Raw genomic sequence first — 20,021 nt, 5'->3', positions numbered from 1 at the left:
AGAGATTTTGATTTCTTCATTTGGGAGAGCTAGGATTTTTTAAAGCTTTATAGGTGATTAATATGCAGCCGAGGTTGACAATCATGGAGAGTGTCACTATGTTAAGACGATGGGTTTTTATTTGTTTGTTTGTTTATTTATTTAAATTCAATTTGCCCACATATAGTATAACACCCAGTGTTCATCCCATCAAGTGCCCTCCTCAGTGCCCGTCACCCAGTCACCCCATCCCCCCCACCTTCCTCCCCTTCCGCAACCCTTTAAGACAATGGCTTTTAAAATGAGTTTTTAAGCAGTAGAACCCCTTCAAATAAATTTCACAAGGAAACCCAATTTGTAAAACTTTCAAAAGTAGAGCTGCAACAGAGTAGAGGCCTGGGATCCTACTGACTTCTGTCCATCTCCAAGAGCGTTCTCCAAAGGCTCTAAGAAACAAGAGTGGGGAAAATCGCTAGACTAGGAGATTGTGGTCAAAGAGTAAGCTGTTAAGGAAGAGTTTGATTTTTTTTTTCTAAGATTTTATTTATTTAATCATGAGAGTCGCACAGGGAGAGGCAGAGACAGAGGGAAAGGTAGGCTCCTTGCAGGGAGCCTGATGTGGGACTTAATCCCTGGACCTGGGATAACACCCTGAGCCCAAGGCAGATGCTCAACCGCTGAGCTACCCAGGCATCCCAGGAAGAGTTTGATTTTTAAAGGTGGAATAGTTATAAATGATTAAGACATCTAAGATGTGGCCATGATAATAGATTGGTGATGTAGACTGCAAGTGAAATAGGAAGTTACACATCAAAGAAATAGGGCTAGGGTTTGGGGTTGACCACAAGTTACTAATAGTTTGTCTGAAACACAAATACAGTTGACCCTTGACCAACACAGGTTTGAACTGTGCAGGTCCACTTATACATGGGTTTCTTTAAGTTTTTTACTATAAATATATTTTCTCTTCCTTAGCATTTTCTTTTCTCTAGTTTATTTCATTGTAAGAATACAGTATATAATACATATAACATTTAAAATATGTGTTAATCAACTGCTATGTCATTGGTAAGACTTCCTGTCAACAGTAGGCTATTGGTAGTCAAGTTTTTGTGAAGTCAGAAGTTAAACATGGATTTTCAACTGCAAGGGGGTCAGCACCCCTAGCCCCCATATTGTTCAAGCGTCATCTATATACAAGTGAAATAGAAATGTAAGATTTAAATTAAAACTCACATATAGTAGAGATATACTGGGAAGTATGGTATAGCAAAATAATTTAGACCATAATTGATATATAGGTATTTTATATATTATTTCTTTAGATTTGGTATAGTAAACCAGAGTGTTTATTTTACTTTAAAAACAAAGTTATGTGAAAAGGTTAGTTGCTTTTTGCACTAATCTTTTAGGGTAAAAAAATGTAAAGTTTGATTCAGGGCATTATAACACACTTCATAAACAGTGAAATAAGTAGTTTACTTATGTAAAGAGAGGTTTTAATGTATTTCAGATAAAATTTACTATACAATTAACAGTCACTGTAGAAGATACAGAAGTAAAGATTTAAATAGATGAGTTTTATATTGATATCAAATGCTCTGTGGAGTATTCTCTAAATGTATTAAGTTGTTCCCTTTGGACTTTCTTAAAAATATAAAAGACCAGATAAATGCAGAACCTTTTAGGAACAGCTGTAAGCCAACAGCAGGTGATTCTGTGGTCTGTAGTGACTACATGCTGTGTTGTGTTTTTTTTTTTAATGTGGCAAAGTGACTAATCACTGTGCCCTTGTCTAAGGCATGCTTCATCATCTTCAAGTACTTTTTTGGCCCAAGATTTCTAAACATAGAGTGTCCCTAATAAGCTCAGTATTGGATTGAACAAGTCTGATTTGAGAACTATTGGCAGGAGTAGCCGTAATTATTAAATTTACTAAATAATAAAGCAAGGTAGTGAAGTTGGCTTTTTGTCAAATGGCAGTAGTCTTATTAGCAAAAAGTCATCATTTGCAGGGTCAGAGTGAAAGGAGGCTCTAAAGGACTCATTCTGTCCTAATTATAGTTTCACCTATACATATTATGCAAAGCTAATATTTAAAGCATTTGTCAAAATTAACTTCCTCTGCATGTTCTATTACAGTGCAATGAATTGCAGCAGCTTTTTATGTCTTGCTGCTTTTGTATGCCATAATAATCTGTAATTATGGGTTTGCTGCAAATGCTGTAGGGTTTGTTTAATCTGACAATCTGAAAAGACAACCTTGAATAGACTTATTTAAATGAATGCTAGTTACACAAAGCCTAGAAGCATCGATATCTTCATGTTGCATTTTCTTACAAGTCTAGTCATTTAGAGTTTCATTTTGAATATTCTAAATTAGAGAATTTCCTGTGTTTTCTTTGTATCTAAATAGATATGTAGAAGAGAGATATATATATTCTATAGCTTATAACCCAAAAAATCTAAATCAAATTGCCCAATTAACAAGTTGAGAGATTTTTATCCTCTCATATTTATAAATATCTTAAATCTAGAGAAGCAGCTTAGGGAAGAAAATTATATTACCTGCATTTAAAATCTAAATATATTCTTTAAGTGTACTCGTTGTTAAGAATTATGACAGATTTGTGAACAAGCTTATTTGAACTGCATTCTCACTATCTCTTCCTTTGAGAAGAGGATATATAGGATGGGCAGGGTACCTGGGTTTAGAGGTTTGTTTTAGGGAAAGAGCTCGGTCGCAGGTTATTTATAAATAAGTTTGAAAAAGGAATTCATAAAACCTGTTACTTATAATACTCTCAAAATCGAATGGTTTGTATTGCTTCTTTCATATCCAACTCTGTATATGAGTTTTTAATTCATCTTTATTAAAAACCTGTATTATTCTTAGAAAAAAATGGGGTTTAAGGTGTTTTATGTGATTTGTCCATGATCATAGGTCAGAGATGAAGTTAGGAATTTGTCTCTATTTTGTCATCTGCTTCTATTAAATTATATTCTTTCACATCTTCAGAAATGCCCTGCAAAAAGGATACACTGCTTAGAACAAGTCATTTATTTAAGCTTATCACTCAAAAGAAGAAGAAGAAAGAACAGAAATTTTTTTCATACATCAAAAAAATTTTAATGTCTAATTATATAATTTTTTATTACCATTTAAAATGTGATAAAGTCTTACTTAAATGAGCTTTTCAATTGATCTGGCCCTTTTATATAGCAATTTATGCCACGTAATACTATTTTGAAGTTACTGTACAAAGAAAAAAATAAATTTTGAATTCATTGTTGCCATATGTCACAGTGATTTGCCAAAACAAAAGAGCATTTTAACAAAAGAGAAAAATACGAAAACTAGAGTTGTGGTAAAGATGGAAATAACACTGAACTGGGAAAAGACTAGTCCTGTTCTTCTATGGCAGTTATATCCCTTAACACTTGTGTCCTCATGTTCAAAATGATAGGTATTGGCTAGATTGTCTGTAAGGCCCCTAACAGCGTGAACATTCATTAAATTGTAAGTTATAATAAGGGAAGGGAAAGCAGACACTAGATTTAAGCCACCCCTCTGTTTTTCATCATCCAGTGACATATCTTTTTACTTGGCTTGCATATGGTTTTAAAAATGTGGGATTGAATTAAGGTTAATCATTTAATGTTATCTAGTGTTGAATAGCTGATTTTCAGAACTAGCCATCTTTATAATTGAAAAACAACTCAGTGTAACTGGAACTTTTTAAGTAAATTGAAAAATATTCACATATATATGTATGTAGTCCTATAACTTGATTGATAATAGAAGATGAAAATTTTGATACTCTAACATTTCAAAATCAACCAAAGCCCAGAGAAAACTGGTTTTTTTTTTTAGAACTGTAATGATGGAAGATGATGTTTTTGCTATTAATGGTATAGCTGCTGGTTCTTGCTGATCTTTGCCTGTAGCCAGTGTGTTAGTTCTGAAACTTGAGGGCTGTGGGCTTGAAAATGTAACACTATTCTTTCCTCTTGCCTCTTTTTAAGTATGTTACAAGCTTTGCACAAGGTACTGTCTTTTTAAACTTTTCAAGTAGAGTTTATTGAGATATAATTTACGTAAAATAAAATTTATTCTTTTTTATTTGGGAATTTTACTATATATTATGTTGGTGGTTACACAATTCTATACAGTTACCAAAATACATCACAAACTTCACTTAAAACTAAGAAATTTATTATATGTAGATAATGCTTTGATCATCAGGACATTCTCAAATCTAAATTTATTATGGCAGGTAGGCCATTGTATTCCCAAATGATTAAAATCTTTGCAGAATATAAACCATACTAAGACAAGATCTTTGACTATGGAAGAACAATACAAAGACACAGTCATTCTGTAATCATGTCTGTAATTGTGTAAGACAAGAACACAGTAAACACAACTAAATACCCTAAGGTGAATGATGAATACTTTCTTACCAGTGACAACTCTTTCCCTGCCTCCTGGATGAAAAGTATCAAGATAATCCTCACCAAATTGTCCTCACTTCATGACCCCATTTACTTCAGAACTGGCTTCCACATCAACCCTGCTTTAGGACTACACTGGCAGTCTTTGGCTAGTGGGCTTTGACAAGTTATTGTCTATCTCCACTTCTTCCTTCCTCCTTTTATTCCCTCTCTGTTTTCTGCCTGCCTTCTCCTTTTTCCTCGTCCTTGAGGTCCTGACATTTCAGGCCCCTAAGTGCTATATTCTTTGAGTTTTCTTTTTTTACTGTTTGGTATGTTTTTTTTTTTTTTTTTAAGTTACTCATATGGAGATGTTTCTTATCTATTTGCTTTTCCTAACATTCTTTTTTAAAAATATTTTATTTATTTATTCATGGGAGACATAGAGAGAGGCAGAGACACAGGCAGAGGGAGAAGCAGGCTCCATGCAAGGAGCCCGATGTGGGACTCGATCCCGGGTCCCCAGGATCACACCCTGGGCTGCAGGCAGCGCTAAACCGCTGCGCCACCAGGGCTGCCCTGCTTTTCCTAACATGCTTAAGGAAGAATAGAAAAATGCTTCTTCCATACAAGTAAATGCTCAGACTAGGCCACAATGACCCAGAAGAATATCTTACAAAAGTATAATACATAAGCAGGCCCATAAGATATGTTTTCCCTTACAATAAAGTTTTTTTTGGTATACACTGGCCATATCGACTCACTGTTTAAATTGATCCTGATTCCTAAAGTTTAGTGAAAGATTACTTTTCTCTGAAACTTTTATATCATCCATAAAAGCCATAATTAAATGACATTTAAGGCATGCTTCTCTCTGAATCTACTCATGAGATAAACTTATCAGTTGGATTTCATTGGCTTTCTAATCCATATGCTAAGTGATTTATACTTGTGATCCTTCTTTGAAAATATGATTTACATTTAAAGGCTTAAGTTTAAATTATGCAATAAGCAAAACTTTGAAAAAGGGCTGTTTTATAAAATTAACAAAACTTCATCAAAGAGAGTTTACTTCTTTGCCATCATTCCTGTAGTACAGAATCTAAATTGGAAATATTCATATTTACTCTAATATTTGAATGTGATTTTGAAAATGTGAGGAAATCTCCTTTTGTTGTTTTACAGTATCATTGTTACCATGACTTCCTAGAAAGCAGCCGTATTCTCACTTACTTATATTTCTTATTTCTAGTGAAAACTCAAATGCAACAAGGATTAATCTCTATAGCTGCCCGCACTGTTATTACGCATCTGGTAAATCACTTGGGCCATTATCCAATGAGTGGTGGTCCTGCTATGTTAACAAGTCAGGTGTGTGAAAATCATGACAATCATTACAGTGAAAGTACTGAACTTTCTCCTGAACTCTTTGAGAGCCCAAATATCCAGTTCTTTGTATTGAACAATACAACCTTAGTGTCCTGTATCCAGATCAGATCAGAAGAGAGTATCCCCGGAGGAGGTTTATCTGCTGGCCTTGCGTCGGCCAATTCAAATGTCAGAATCATAGTACGTGATCTGTCCGGGAAATATTCATGGGATTCTGCCATCCTGTATGGACCACCTCCTGTGAGTGGCTTGTCAGAACCTACGTCTCTTATACTTTCATTGTCTCGCCAAGAGAAGCCAGAAGAGCCTCCTACATCTAATGAATGCTTAGAAGATATAACAGTAAATGATGGGATTTCCCTCCAGTTTAAAAGAGGTTTTAGAGAAACTGTACCAACTTGGGATACCATAAGAGATGAAGAGGATGTTCTTGACGAGCTTTTGCAGTATTTAGGTATAACTAGTCCTGAGTGCTTACAGAGAACTGGAATCTCACTTAATATTCCTGCTCCACAACCTGTGTGCATTTCTGAAAAACAGGAAAATGATGTTATTAATGCTATCCTTAAGCAGCATACAGAGGAAAAAGAATTTGTTGAGAAACACTTTAATGACTTAAACATGAAAGCTGTGGAACAAGATGAACCAACACCTCAAAAGCCTCAGTCAGCATTTTATTATTGCAGATTGCTGCTTAGTATATTGGGAATGAATTCCTGGGACAAAAGGTAAGAATAAAAGATAAATTTTTCTTTTACATTAGTCTTATTCATCTTTTGCTCAAGCATTTTAGTCTGTCTTCTCGTCTTTACTAATTAGTTCCTTGGCTTTGGACCAGATTTTTTTTTTTTCCCTTTTTGAGACTACTGAGTTTTATCAGGATTCAAGGGAATAAAAAGATAACTCAATAAATTAACTATTAACATTTTCATAATGACGAGTAGAACTCTTTGACTTAGAAATTATAGCTCATAAAATTGAAAAAAAAATCTTATTTTTCCAACCTTCATGTAAGCTAATAGGAAAAACTAGTTTTTCTTATAATACTTCTGACACCAAATATGTGGGTTTTCCACACCAGGCAGTTCCAGCATTAATTAGAGTTAGCACAAGCAGAGTAAAGGCTCAGACCCACAAGACTGCCCCCCCACTTCAGACACCAGTTGAAAGTCCATGCTTCTGACCAACTGTCTATAAATCAGATAACTATCTCCTCAGGTTTGATAATTAGCTATAATGGCTCACAAAACATTTACTTATGTTTAGCAGTTTATTATAAAAGGTAGTTAAAGGACCCCAGACTGATGAAGAAGTACGTAATATGAAGTCTGGAAGTCTCTCAAGCACAGGTGCTTCTGTTCCTGTGGAGTTGGGGTCTACCACCATGCCAGCATATTGAACTGAGTTGACTAACCAGGAAGCTCTTTGAACCTCATAGTTTAGGTATTATTATGGAAGCATTTTCTCGTAAGCATATAGGGATGGCTGAAAGTTCTAAACTTCTAACCGTGGTTTGTGCTTTCTGATGATTAATCCCCATCCTGAAGCTACTCAGGAGCCCACCAAGCATCACCTCATCAGAACAAAAGATTCTCCTTTTACCAAGGAAATTGCAAGGGATTTAGGAACTATATGTAAGATGTTCCTGTTATGTTCATCACTCAAGAAGTTACAAGGGTTTCAGGAGTTCTGTGTCAGGAACTGAGGCAGAGCCCAAATATATATTTCTTATTATATCACATAAGCATAACCGATTTTTTAGCCATATAGCAATATGATCTCTTCTTGTTTGTATCAGAGAAGTTAACTCAAGATTTATCATCTAATCAAGAAAGGAATCTGTATCTCATGTTCTAAAATTTTGTTTTTTACACATGTTGCAAAAGCCTCATTGAAAGTTTGCAGTAAGCACAAATTTATTCATGTAAGTTGGGTAAGAATTAAACCAAAAGGCTTTATTTAGATTTAAATCAGAAATACTAGGTTAGAGTCATTTATTCTTGTTCAGTTTGTAGTAGGAGGGGAGCTCAGGTATCAGTGGACAAATAAATCTTTAAGAATTTAAAAGCAGGTGAAGCACTGAAATGGAGTCTACTTGCTTGACTAGTGTTTAAATCTTATTTAATTTAAACCCTTCCATTTATTAGAAGGGAGTATTCTTTGCTTTATGAGGAAGACGTGTTATGTCAGGAACACAATTTGCCTTATGGTACGTCCAAATGTAGGTAATTGCCACTCATGTAAGTGCATTCTACTCTCTCTTGATGTAGGATGGCCCATATATTGTCTTGAGAAAAATTAAAGGTGGGAAGCTATGTTTTACCACAACAAGCATTGATTTCATGAATATAATTAGTACATATTTAGCACGTATTGAATGTTTTTGGTAAAAGTTTTACATTGCTTCATAGCATAAAAAATTGCCTCTAAGGTAAAACAAGGAAGAGAGCAAATTCCATCTGGATTACATATGCTTACTCAGTAATTATTTAAATTTTGTGAGTATTTTATTTCTCATTAGGAGCAACTTTCTTAAATATTTTTAGGAAACTCTTGAAAAGGAACCTGCGGATACTTCTATTTTCCTGGTTGTGAGTTTCAGAAGCTCACAGCATCTGCAGGGAAAAATTGGAAGTGACTAGTGGATCATAATCCACTAACAGAAATCTATTTAGAAATTGGTAGACAGGGATCCCTGGGTGGCGCAGCGGTTTGGCGCCTGCCTTTGGCCCAGGGCGCGATCCTGGAGACCCGGGATCGGATCCCACGTCGGGCTCCCGGTGCATGGAGCCTGCTTCTCCCTCTGCCTGTGTCTCTGCCTCTCTCTCTCTCTCTCTCTCTCTCTGTGACTATCATGAATAAATAAATAAAATCTTTAAAAAAAAAAAAAAAGAAAAGAAATTGGTAGACATAATGATAGATTCTTTACATATTTTTTTAACGGCCTGTTCTCCTTTGTGTTACAAGTATGAAAAAGCAAGAAAAGTGTTTAAGGGTTGCATGAGTAGAGTGGAAAATATTTCTGGTACCATCATGTCATTCACTGCAAAGGTGATGAAAATCTTTTTTTAGGAGGAGCTTTCATCTCCTGAAGAAAAATGAGAAACTACTTAGAGAACTTAGGAACTTGGATTCAAGACAGTGGTAAGTTGTTGGGGAACCTTCAGATTTATAACTAGCAACTGACAGCTATTTCTATTTATGTGTAAATAATACTGTATTGTTAACTTTCTGAGCAGAAACTATATTTCATTTCCATATACCTTTAAATAACAAACTTTTTGAAAAAACACAGGGCTACACTAAAATGGTATCTTTGAATTGTTTATACTTTTTTATGCATTTCAGAATTCTTTTGATTGTAGAAATCTAGTTGAACTTATAAAATGTTCTTTGGTTTACCCATACTAAGATGTTCCAAATATACTCTTTTTGATTAGTGTCAGAGGTCTCAAGTGAAATGACTGGTGAATATAAACTAGTACTTACAAAAAATATTAATGTAACAAAGAAGATAGATTTAGGTTATTATATTACTATAAACCTGATTTCTCATTAAGCTTTTGGGTGTGTATCTATTTACATGTGGCTTTTTATGTGTAAAATCTTATTATATCATAATTTTAATGATATCTAGTTCTTGATGTACATGAACAAGACTTCTGGGAAACCAGTACTAGATACTGCAAAATATTACTTCACCAGGGATCCCTGGGTGGTGCAGCGGTTTAGTCCTGCCTTTGGCCCAGGGCGCGATCCTGGAGACCTGGGATCAAATCCCACGTCGGGCTCCCGGTGCACAGAGCCTGCTTCTCCCTCTGCCTATGTCTCTGCCTCTCTCTCTCTCTCTCTCTCTCTCTCTGTGTGACTATCATAAAAAAAAAAAAAAAATATTACTTCACTGGAATTTGTGTAAGGTTGACATGTATATTTGCTACTTTCTTGTCTAGTCTCTAAATAAAATTTATGGATAAGTACTTTTTTGGCAGTCTAACTAGAAACACGTTAATAAAGCAATGCTTTTAATGTTACCATTATGAAGAATGTCTGTATTTCTGAGATTTCAAATCCACAACCTACTTAATATCCATATCTCATGCTCTCACATCTTAGTTGATGTTTCATACTTTTATGTTTCCAGTTTTTTGCTTTTTCCATTCTCACAGTCAATCTGCCACTTATCTCTGCTTTCACTAGTCCTGTCAGAAACTTCCATATTGTCAACTATAAAAATACCATTTCTGGCATCTTCAAAATGATTCTTCCACTAAAGTTTTTATATGTACATATGTATGTATATATATATATGGCTGGAATCAATTCTCTTCAGAATCTTTTTTTTTTTTTTTTAGATTTTATGCATTAGGGAAAAAAAGATTTTATTCATTAGAGAGTGTGCACACATATGAGTGGAGGAGTGAGGAGCAGAGGGAGAGAATCTCAAGCAGACTTTCTGCTCAGTATGGAGCCTGATGTGGAGCTCCATCTCATGCTTGAGATCATGACCTGAGCCAAAACCAAGAGTCAGGGGCTTAACTAATTGAGCCATGCAAGCAGCCTTGATCTGAATCATTGACATCTACTTTATCCACTCCTAGGCAGTAGTGTATTACTAGAGAAAATGATCAAACCAGCGTGGTGTAGGGAGTGACTGTAGATTCATGCTCCTTTACTTCAGCAGTACCTTCTCTACTGTCTGACAGATTTCTTATCCCTTTTTCACTTCTTACTTTGCTGCTTAGAGTAATTATTGTAAACCACTTCTTTGCTCTCCAAGCCCTTCATTATAGTCAAAAGATGATCTCTACACTAACCTCACTGAGGATTCAATTCAAATGTTTGACCTCCTATATGAAAGCCAATCTGGTAGACGACTAGTTCCTAACCTCTCTTCCTCCACACATCAATCAAAAAAAGCAAAGCATCTTGCCAGCACTATTGTATAGGATTGCAAAGTAAACAAGATCATTCATTCCTTTCCCACATCAAACAGCTCCACCTTATAACTCTTTAAAATTTCTATATTGAGACATCTTTTCTTGCTTACCTACAGTTTCAGAAATCACCTGCCCCCAACCTGTACTACTTCCTCCGTTCTCTGCTTCTCTAGGATCTTCAAAAAGCTAATCATTCTTTATCTTGTATTTCTACTTACCCCTTTACCATAAGCACACTTGTTACCTTCCTTTAAACAAAACAAAATTATCCTCAGTTACTGTCCTTTCAAGGTATCCCTTTCATGCATTTTTACTACCAAAATTTATGAGAAAATAGAATCTTTACTCACTTCTTTGGTTTAGTGGGTTTTAGCTTTTCTCAGAATAATCTTTTAAAAATAATGTTTAATTTCTCTAGTTATAATAGAAAATATACAATATAAAAATAAACCATATACTTCTAACACTATTCTTAACATTTGTTTATGTATTTTCAGCCTTTTCTTTTTTGATATGCATATGATTTGTTTTACAAAACTGGAATCATAGTAATATATGTATACAGTAAGTTGTTATCTTTTAAAAAGGACTTTATCATATTGTGAGCATTTTTCTCAGGCATTTTGATACTTTCCAAAAATAATTTTTATGGCGCCAAGTTTCATGATTATTGGACATTCATTTTTAATATCTTGCACTAGGTTAGATTCCTAGAAATAGAATTATTACATCAAAGCATAAGAACTTATTTCAGGCCATACATATTACAAAATTACTTTTCACTAACTACTAATTTCTAATCCTACCAACATTATGTAAGAATACTTGTATAACTTCAGCCTGGCCAATGTAAGGTATTAGTCACATTTTCTAAACCTTTCCTAGCTTGAGAGGCAGATCATGTTCTCTTTAATTTATACTTCTTTACCACTAGTGAAGTTAGTATTTTTCATGTATTTATAAGAAATTTTAATCTTTTTCAAATACTTTCTTAGTGTCCTTTTTCTGTTTAAAAGGAAATTTTTCGGGATCCCTGGGTGGCGCAGCGGTTTGGCGCCTGCCTTTGGCCCAGGGCGCGATCCTGGAGACCCGAGATCGAATCCCACATCAGGCTCCCGGTGCATGGAGCCTGCTTCTCCCTCTGCCTATGTCTCTGCCTCTCTCTCTCTCTCTCTCTGTGTGACTATCATAAATAAATAAAAATTTAAAAAAAAAAATAAAAAAAAAAATAAAAGGAAATTTTTCTTAATTGCAAGAGCTCTCCTATATATGTCTGTCTATCTAAGGATTAACTTTTATACTTATTGTGAGAGTTTTCCCAATTAGTTGTTTGGCTTTCGGTTTTCAACAACTTCACATTGTTCATTTTTATGTAAGTATATTTCTCAATCTTTTTTCTTTGGCTTTTTTTCAGTTGCTTAGTGTGCTTTTTTGAATTAATTCTGTCTTGAAATCAATTAAATGTTCTATATTTTCTTCAAGATCCATAATTACTTGGTTGAAATGATAATTTTATATTTCTTTTTTCTGGAATACATTTTAGTTTATGGAATAAGAAATGGAACTAGCTTGAATATTGAAGAATAGTCTTTCTATAATTATTGAATAATCCATACTTTTCTCATTGAATTGATGTGTTTCCTTTATCAAATATTAACCTGTTTATGTTCATTTCTTTTTTCTTTTTTAAGATTTTTTATTTATTCATGAGAGACAGAGAGAGGGAGGCAGAGACGTAAGCAGAGGGAGAAGCAGGCTCCATGCAGGGAGCCCAATGTGGGACTCAATCCTGGGTCCCCCAGATCATGTCCTGGGCTGAAGGCGGCGCTAACCTGCTGAGCCACCTAGGCTGCCCCCTGTTCATTTCTGTTGAATTGTTTATCAATTTTATGCAGATGTTAGTGTTTAATTTATTATGGCTTTACAAGTAATATCTGATAGACCCAGTCTTCTTCACACTATTCAGACATATAGCTTCTTTTCTTAGATATTCTCACCTGTTTATTCTTCTAGATACGTTAGAATTATGCTATTGTTTTCCAGAAAAAAAAATCCCATTGATAATTTGGTCTGATTTGCAATAAAACTTTCATGTGGAAAATTTTCACACTTGCTATCATCATTCTTCCCCTTCATAATCATGGCATGTTTTTCATTTATTCTGGCATCCGGACATTACTTTTTGAGGTATTGTTGTGATGCTATTCTAAATAGAGTTTTCTTCCCATTATATTTTGCTATCTAAGTTCTTTAGTGAATTCTCTTATTTATTTTAAGCATTTTATAGTTGTCTATTAGGATCTTTTTAGGTATAAATTTTTTTTTGGTATAAAATTATCTTACTGATAATCTCTTTTCTAAAACTCATGCCTATTTTATATCCTGTTTAATTGCATTGACTAGAACTTGGACTACAGTGTTAGTTATTGTAAGAGTGGACACCTTGTTATTGTAATCTTTTTCATCATCTATTCAACTTTTCATATAGTTTTGCTTTTTTAACCACTTGATGTATTTTGTACTTAATATCACTAGATTGCTAATATTAAATAATTCTTGCATCCTTGGAATTAACCTACTGAGCCATTTGACTTCCTATTGTGTTTAACTTGCTAGACTTGAATTTTGAATTAGGATATACTCCATTTCTAAGCATATTCTATGTTTATTTAATTTTTTATTTGTTCTTACTGTGTGCTTAGAATTAAGGTTTATACCAGCTTCATGAAATGAATATTTTCTGTTGTTTAAAAATTTGGAACAACTGGCAAAATTTCTAATTCTTTCAGTTTGTTCCATTGTTATTAGGCTCTGGGTTTTCTTTAAGTTCTTGAGTCAGTCTCAGCGTTTTTTGGTTTTTGTTTTTTTACAAAACTCCTTTTATTGACATTTTCAAAATGCATACTATTAGATTCATTCGTACATACATACATTTCATAATTCTGTTATATTCCTTTTCTCATTTTAGTTTTTTTGGGATTTTTTTTTGGCTCTTTAAAAATTAATTTATGTATTCCCATATCATCCCTTTAGAGTTTTTTTACCTTAGTTTTATTGAGATAGAATTGGCATGCAACATTGTGATAGTTTATGGTTTAAACATAATAATTTATAGATACATATATATATATTGCAAAATGATTACCACAGTAAGGTTAACACATTCATCACCTCACATAGTTAATATTATTGTGATGAGAACTTTAAAAATCTGCTCTTTTAGCAACTTTTAAATATATAATATGTTAACTGTAGTTACCATGCTGTACTTTACTTCCTCAGAACTTATTCATCTCACAACTGGAAGTTTATACCCTTTGACCACCTTCACCCATTTTGCCCATTCCCCTCACTCCTGGAAATAGTCTGTTCTCTGTTCCTCTGAGTTCACTTTTTTCAGACTCAATATGTAAGTAAGAACGTAACAGTTATTTATTTTTTTCTGTCTGACATCATTTAGCATAATGCCCTCAAGGGCATCCAAGTTGTCACAAATGGCAGGATTTCCTTCTTTTGTCATGGCTGAATTCTATTGTATAGTTGGCTCTTGAACAACACAGGAATTAGGAACACCAGCCCCACAACAAACATCCCCACTCAGTTCAGTATCTGCATATAACTCTTGACTCTCTAAAAACTTAACTACTAATAGTCTACTGTTGACTAGAAGCCTTTCTTCAACATAAAGTCAATTAACATATATTTTGTATGTTATATGTGTTATATGTTGTATTCTTAAAGTAAGCATAGAAAAATATTAGAAAATACATTTACAGTACTGTACTGAATTTATTGAAAAAAAATTGGTTTATAAGTAGACCCATGCAGACCCTGTTATTCAAGGGTCAACTATACATGTATACCATATTTTCTTGATTCATTCATCTGTTGTTGTTGGATGCAGGTTGTTTTCATACCTTGGCTATTATAAATAATGCTGCAGTAAATATAGGGATGCAGATATCTTTTCAAGATAGTAATTTTGTTTCCTTTGGATATATGTCCAGAATTGGGATTGCTGGATCATGTAGTAATTATATTTTTAATTTTTTGTTTTCCATAAAGGCTGCATCAATTTACATTCCCACCAGCAGTTTACAACAAAGGTTGTCTTTTCTGTATATCCTCACCAACACTTGTTATCTCTTGTCTTTTTGATAATAGCCATTCTAACAGGTGTGAGGTAGTATTTCATTGTGGTTTTGATTTTTCATTTCTCCAATGATTAGTGATGATGAGCACCTTTTCATGTATCTTGGTCATTTGAATATCCTCTTTGGAAAAATGTGTCTTTGGGTCCTTATCCTTTTTTTTAGGCCCCCATTTCTTTTTTTGCCCATTTTAATTGGATCATTTGTTTTATTGCTGTTGAGTTGTATGAGTTCCTTAATATTTTGGATACTAACCCATTATCAGATACATATATATATAGTTGGCAAATATTTTCTTCCATTTCATAGATTGCCTTTTCACTTTATCATTGTTTTGCCATGCAGGAGCATTTTAGTTTGTTGTAGTCCCACTTGTTTTAAGTTTTGGTTTTGTTGCTTGTGCTTTCATATCTAAAAAATCATTGCCAAGACCAGTGTCAAAGAGCTTACCCTCTCTTTTTCCTCTAGGAGTTTTACAATATTAGGTCTTTAATATGTTTCAGGTTAGTTTTTGTGAGTGATATAAGGTAGGGGTCCAGTTTCATTCTTTTGCATATGAATATCTAGTTTTCCCCATACCATGTATTGAAGAGACCATCTTTCCTCAATTGATAATCTTGGCTCCCTTGTCAAATATTAGATGACTATATATGCATGGGTTTATCTCTGGACTTTCAGTTCTGTTCCATCTGTCTTTGTGTCTATCTTTATTTCAGTGTGATTTTGATAACTAGAGCTTTGTGGTATAGGTTAAAATCAGTAAGTGTGTTGCCTCTAGTTTTGTTATTCTTCTTCAGAATTGCTTTGGTTTCTTGAGGTCTTTTGTGGTTCCATATGAATTTTTGTATAGTTTTTCTCTTTCTGAAAAAAAAAATGCCATTGGAATCTTGATAGGGATTGCAATGAATCAATGCATTACTTTGGATAGTGTGAACATTTTAATATTCATGAACCACAGATTATCTTCTCTAATTTGTATCTTCATCAATGTCTCATAGTTTTCATTGTGGAGGTCCTTCATCTTGGTTAAATTTATTCCTAAGCAATTTTTTTGGATGCTATTATAAATGAGATTGTTTTCTTTTTCAGATAATTCATTGTTAGTGTATAGGAAAACAACTAATTTTTGTGTATTTTGCATTCTACAACTTTACTGAATTTCTTTACTAGTTCTAGCAGTTTTTTGATGGAATCTTTTGGATTTTCTTTGTATAAGATCATGTCATGTGCAAAAAGAGATAGTCCTACTACTTCTTTTCCCAATTCAGATGCTTTCTGTTTCTTGCTTGATTCCTCTGCTAGGACTTCCAATACAATGTTGAATAGGAGTGATGAGAGTGGATGCTCTCATCTTAGAAAAAAAAGTCTTTCAGCTTTTCACCATAGAGAATGATATTAGTTGTGCGCTATAAGATATGGCCTTAATTATGTTGAGGTTTATTCCTTCTATGTCCACTTTGTTGAGAGTGTTTATCGTGAATGAATATTGAATTTTGTCATATTAACATGTAATTTTCTTTTCTTGTAGTATTTTTACCTAGCTTTGGTATCAAGGTAATGCTCTCCTGGTAAAATGAGTTTGGAAGTATTCCTACCTTTTCACTTTCTGGAAGAGTTTGAGAAGAGTTGGTATTAATTCTTTGAGTATTGGGTAGAAATCTCAGTGAAACCATCTGGTACTGGGCTTTTCTTTGTTGGGAAGTTTTTGATTACTGCGTCCATCTACTTACGTGTTTCTGGTCTGTTTAGATTTTCAGTAGGTTGTAAATTCCTAGGAGCCTATCCATTTCTTTTAGGTTGTCCAGTTTTTGGCAAATAGCTTTATTGTAGTCTCTTATTTGCATTTCTATAGTATCATTTGTAACATCTTTCATTTATAGTAATATTTATTTGGGTCCTTTTTTTTTTGTCTAGCTAAAAGCTTGTTAAAATTGTTTATTTTCAAAGACTCAGCTCTTGGTTTTGTTTGTGTCTTCTTTATTTCATTTTTTTCTTCTCTAATTTTTATTATTTCCTTTCTTCAGTTTTTGGGCTTAAGTTCTTTTTCTAGTTCCTTTAGGTGTAAAATTAGTGGTTTATTTGCGATACTTCTTTTTTTCTTGATGTGTGCATTTATCACTATGAGCTCTCCTCTTGGAACTGCTTTTGTTGCATTCCTAAGTTATGGTTTGTTGCATTTCCTCTTTTGTTTATTTCAAGATGGTTTGAATTTCTCTGTTGATTTCTTCTTTGATCCATTGGTTGTTCAGGAGTGTGTCATTTAGTTTCCATGTATTTGTGAATTTTTCAGTTTTCTTCCTGTTTATTGATTTCTAGTTTAATTCGTTTGTGTTGGAAAAGATATGTGATACAATTTCTTTCTTCCTGAATTTGTAGAGACTTGTGTGTTTTAGTATATGATCTATCCTAGAAAATGTTCCATGTGCACTTGAGAAGAATGTGTATTCTGCTGCTGTTGGGCAGAATGTTCTGTATATGTCTGTTAAGTCCAGTTAGTCTGAGGTATTGTTTAAATTCATTTATTTGATTTCCTATCTGGATGATCTGTCAGTTGAGAGTGGGGTATTAAAGTTCCCAACTGTTATTGTATTACTATTTTCCTTTTCCTCTAGTATTTTGTTTATATATTTAGGTGCTGTAATGTTGGGTGCATAATTATTTATAATTGTTATATTTTTGATGGATTGACCCCTTTAACTTTATGGTAGTGACTTTATTTTACCATTTTTAACTCACAGTCTATTTTGTCTGATATAAATATAGCTACCTTTGCTTTCTTTTGATTACCATTTGCTTAAAATATTGTTTTCTGTCCCTTAGATTTCTCATTCTCTATATGTCCTTAAAGCTAAAATGAGTCTCTTGTAAGCAGTATATCATTTGGATCTCATGGTTTTGTCCCTTCAGCCATTCTGTGTCTTTTGATTGAAAAATATAATCTATTTACATTTAAAGTAATGTTGAGAGGTTGTTGAGAGGTAAAAATACCATTTTTCATTGTTTTCTTATTTGTAGATCCTTTGTGTTTTGTTTTCCCTCTTGGCGTCTTCATTTGTGATTTAAAGACTTTTTGTAGTAGTATGTTTGAGTCCTTTATCATAGCCTTTTGTGTATCTACTACAGATTTTTCCTTTGTGGTTACCATGCAAGGCTTACATAACATTTTATGTAAACATTTTAAGCTGACTTTACAACTTGATAGATGGCATACAGGAAATTTATACTTCTTCCTCACATTTTTGGTTATTAATGTTATATCTTTTTAATATTTTTATATTATATATCCAAACAAATTATTATGCTTATGGTTATTTTTTTAAGATTTTACTTATTTATTCATGAGAAATAGAGAGAGGCAGACACATAGGCAGAGGGGGAAGCAGGCTCCCTGCAGTGAGCCTGATGTGGAACTCGATCCCAGGGACACGCCCTGAGCCAAAGGCAGTCGCTCAACCACTGAGCCACCCAGGCGTCCCTATGTTCTGTTTTCTAACTCATTAATTTTTGTCTTTTGTTTTTATTTATAAGCTTATCTTTTTCTTCTAGAATTGAATGTTTTTATCTTAGTTTTAGTCTTTATTTTTTAACAATAAAATGGTCTTAGGCTTTAAAATTTTTCAGAGTGTAATTCCTGTCCATTTTTTTAGTCTCAGCTTAAACATCATTTTTCTGAAATCCTTTCTCTAAACTACCTGTAACATTTTACCTTCCTCCCCAGTCTATGTTTGGATCATCCATGTGCTGTCACAGAGCCCTGTAACGCACTTCCCTGTCATAACATTTATCACACTATTAGTATTACTATTAGTATTCTTAGATATTCTTATTCTTTCTAAAACAATTATAATAATTCTCTAAATAGGGCAGCCCAGGTGGCTCAGTGGTTTAGCACCGCCTTCAGCCCAGGGTATGATCCTGGAGAGACCTGGGATTGAGTCCCACATCAGGCTCCCAGCATGGAGCCTGCTTCTCCCTCTGCCAGTGTCTCTGCCCCCTCTCTATGTCTCTCATGAATAAATAAATAAAATCTTTAAAAAAAAAAAAAAAACTTAAAAAAATAATTTTCTAAATAATATGTGAGTTCTCATATCCTAACTCTTCCCCATAATAATTTATCTTTGGTACTAGATGGTAAAGTCCATGAGGGCAGGAATCATAACTCTTGCTGTCTTATTCACCATGCGTTCTTGGACCTCAAGGCTCTACTGAAACTATCCTTCTGACAGTATCTTGACCATCAGGTCTAAAATTTTCTCAGTCCTCACCAGGCCTTTTGATTTATCTAATTAACTAAATTTAATTTAATAAGCATTTTAAAAGATTATAGCAATTTTAGATTTACAGAACAATTGATTGCAAAGTAGAGAGTTCCCACATATCCTTTTTACCCTACACAGTTTTTCTAGCTGTTATACTAGTGTGGTAACATTTGTTAAAATTGATGAAACAGTATTGCTATATTAACTGAAGTCCATAGTTTACATTAGAATTCATTCTCTGTGTTGTACATTGTATGCATTTTGACAAATGTATAGAAATAGGTATCCACTGTGATAGTATCCTATGAAACAGTTTCACTGCCCAAAAAAAAAACCCCTGAATATTACATCCCCAAATTTTAGTACTATTGTCTTGTCTTTAAAATGTTCTTCTCCCCTGTAACACTGTAGTTACTGTATTCAACTCCTAATTCTCTAATTATTCCAAGTTTATCTTCACTGGCTCATCTTTTATCTCCTAACACCCTAACATAGTTATCCCTCTCATTGGGATATCTCTCCCTATCTTATCAACCATTCTTTCCATGTACTTTTGTCTCTCAATTCTCAGCATGATTTTGCAGCTACTTATTGCAAATTTTTAACCTGCCTCCGTATTACCATTTCCAGGTCACCATTTCATTCCCGAGTCAGATCCTCATAATTTTCTTGATTATGTTTAGAAATATTTCAGTCACCCAAGCTTGACCATTTCCTTTCTCTTGCCCTTAGATTTTTATAACCATTGTACCAGTTCTTATTATCTCTTCCTCTCTCTTTTCTTTGGTTTCCTTCCCACAACCCCTTGATTCATGTCATTACTTTAAAGAGATTGTTAGAAAGTGGGGGAAATAAAGTCTATCAGCACCATT

General features: G+C 33.8%; 1 protein-coding gene across 15 annotated transcripts in view; it reads left to right on the top strand.

Annotated features, from left to right (window-relative positions):
• Positions 1-20,021, top strand: part of RALGAPA1 (Ral GTPase activating protein catalytic subunit alpha 1) — a 242,119-nt gene that overhangs the window by 150,414 nt on the left and 71,684 nt on the right. For all 15 annotated transcript variants that reach the window (XM_038544500.1, XM_038544498.1, XM_038544497.1 and 12 more), the window contains 2 exons: positions 5,666-6,530; positions 8,875-8,946. In XM_038544500.1, coding sequence (XP_038400428.1) covers positions 5,666-6,530; positions 8,875-8,946 — 937 coding nt within the window. The remainder of the gene's footprint in view (positions 1-5,665; positions 6,531-8,874; positions 8,947-20,021) is intronic.

This window comes from Canis lupus, chromosome 8, assembly GCF_011100685.1.
Source record: "Canis lupus familiaris isolate Mischka breed German Shepherd chromosome 8, alternate assembly UU_Cfam_GSD_1.0, whole genome shotgun sequence".
NCBI lineage: Eukaryota > Metazoa > Chordata > Mammalia > Carnivora > Canidae > Canis > Canis lupus.
The sequence above is the reverse complement of the archived record's forward strand: the minus strand, read 5'-3'. Positions and strand labels throughout refer to the sequence as shown.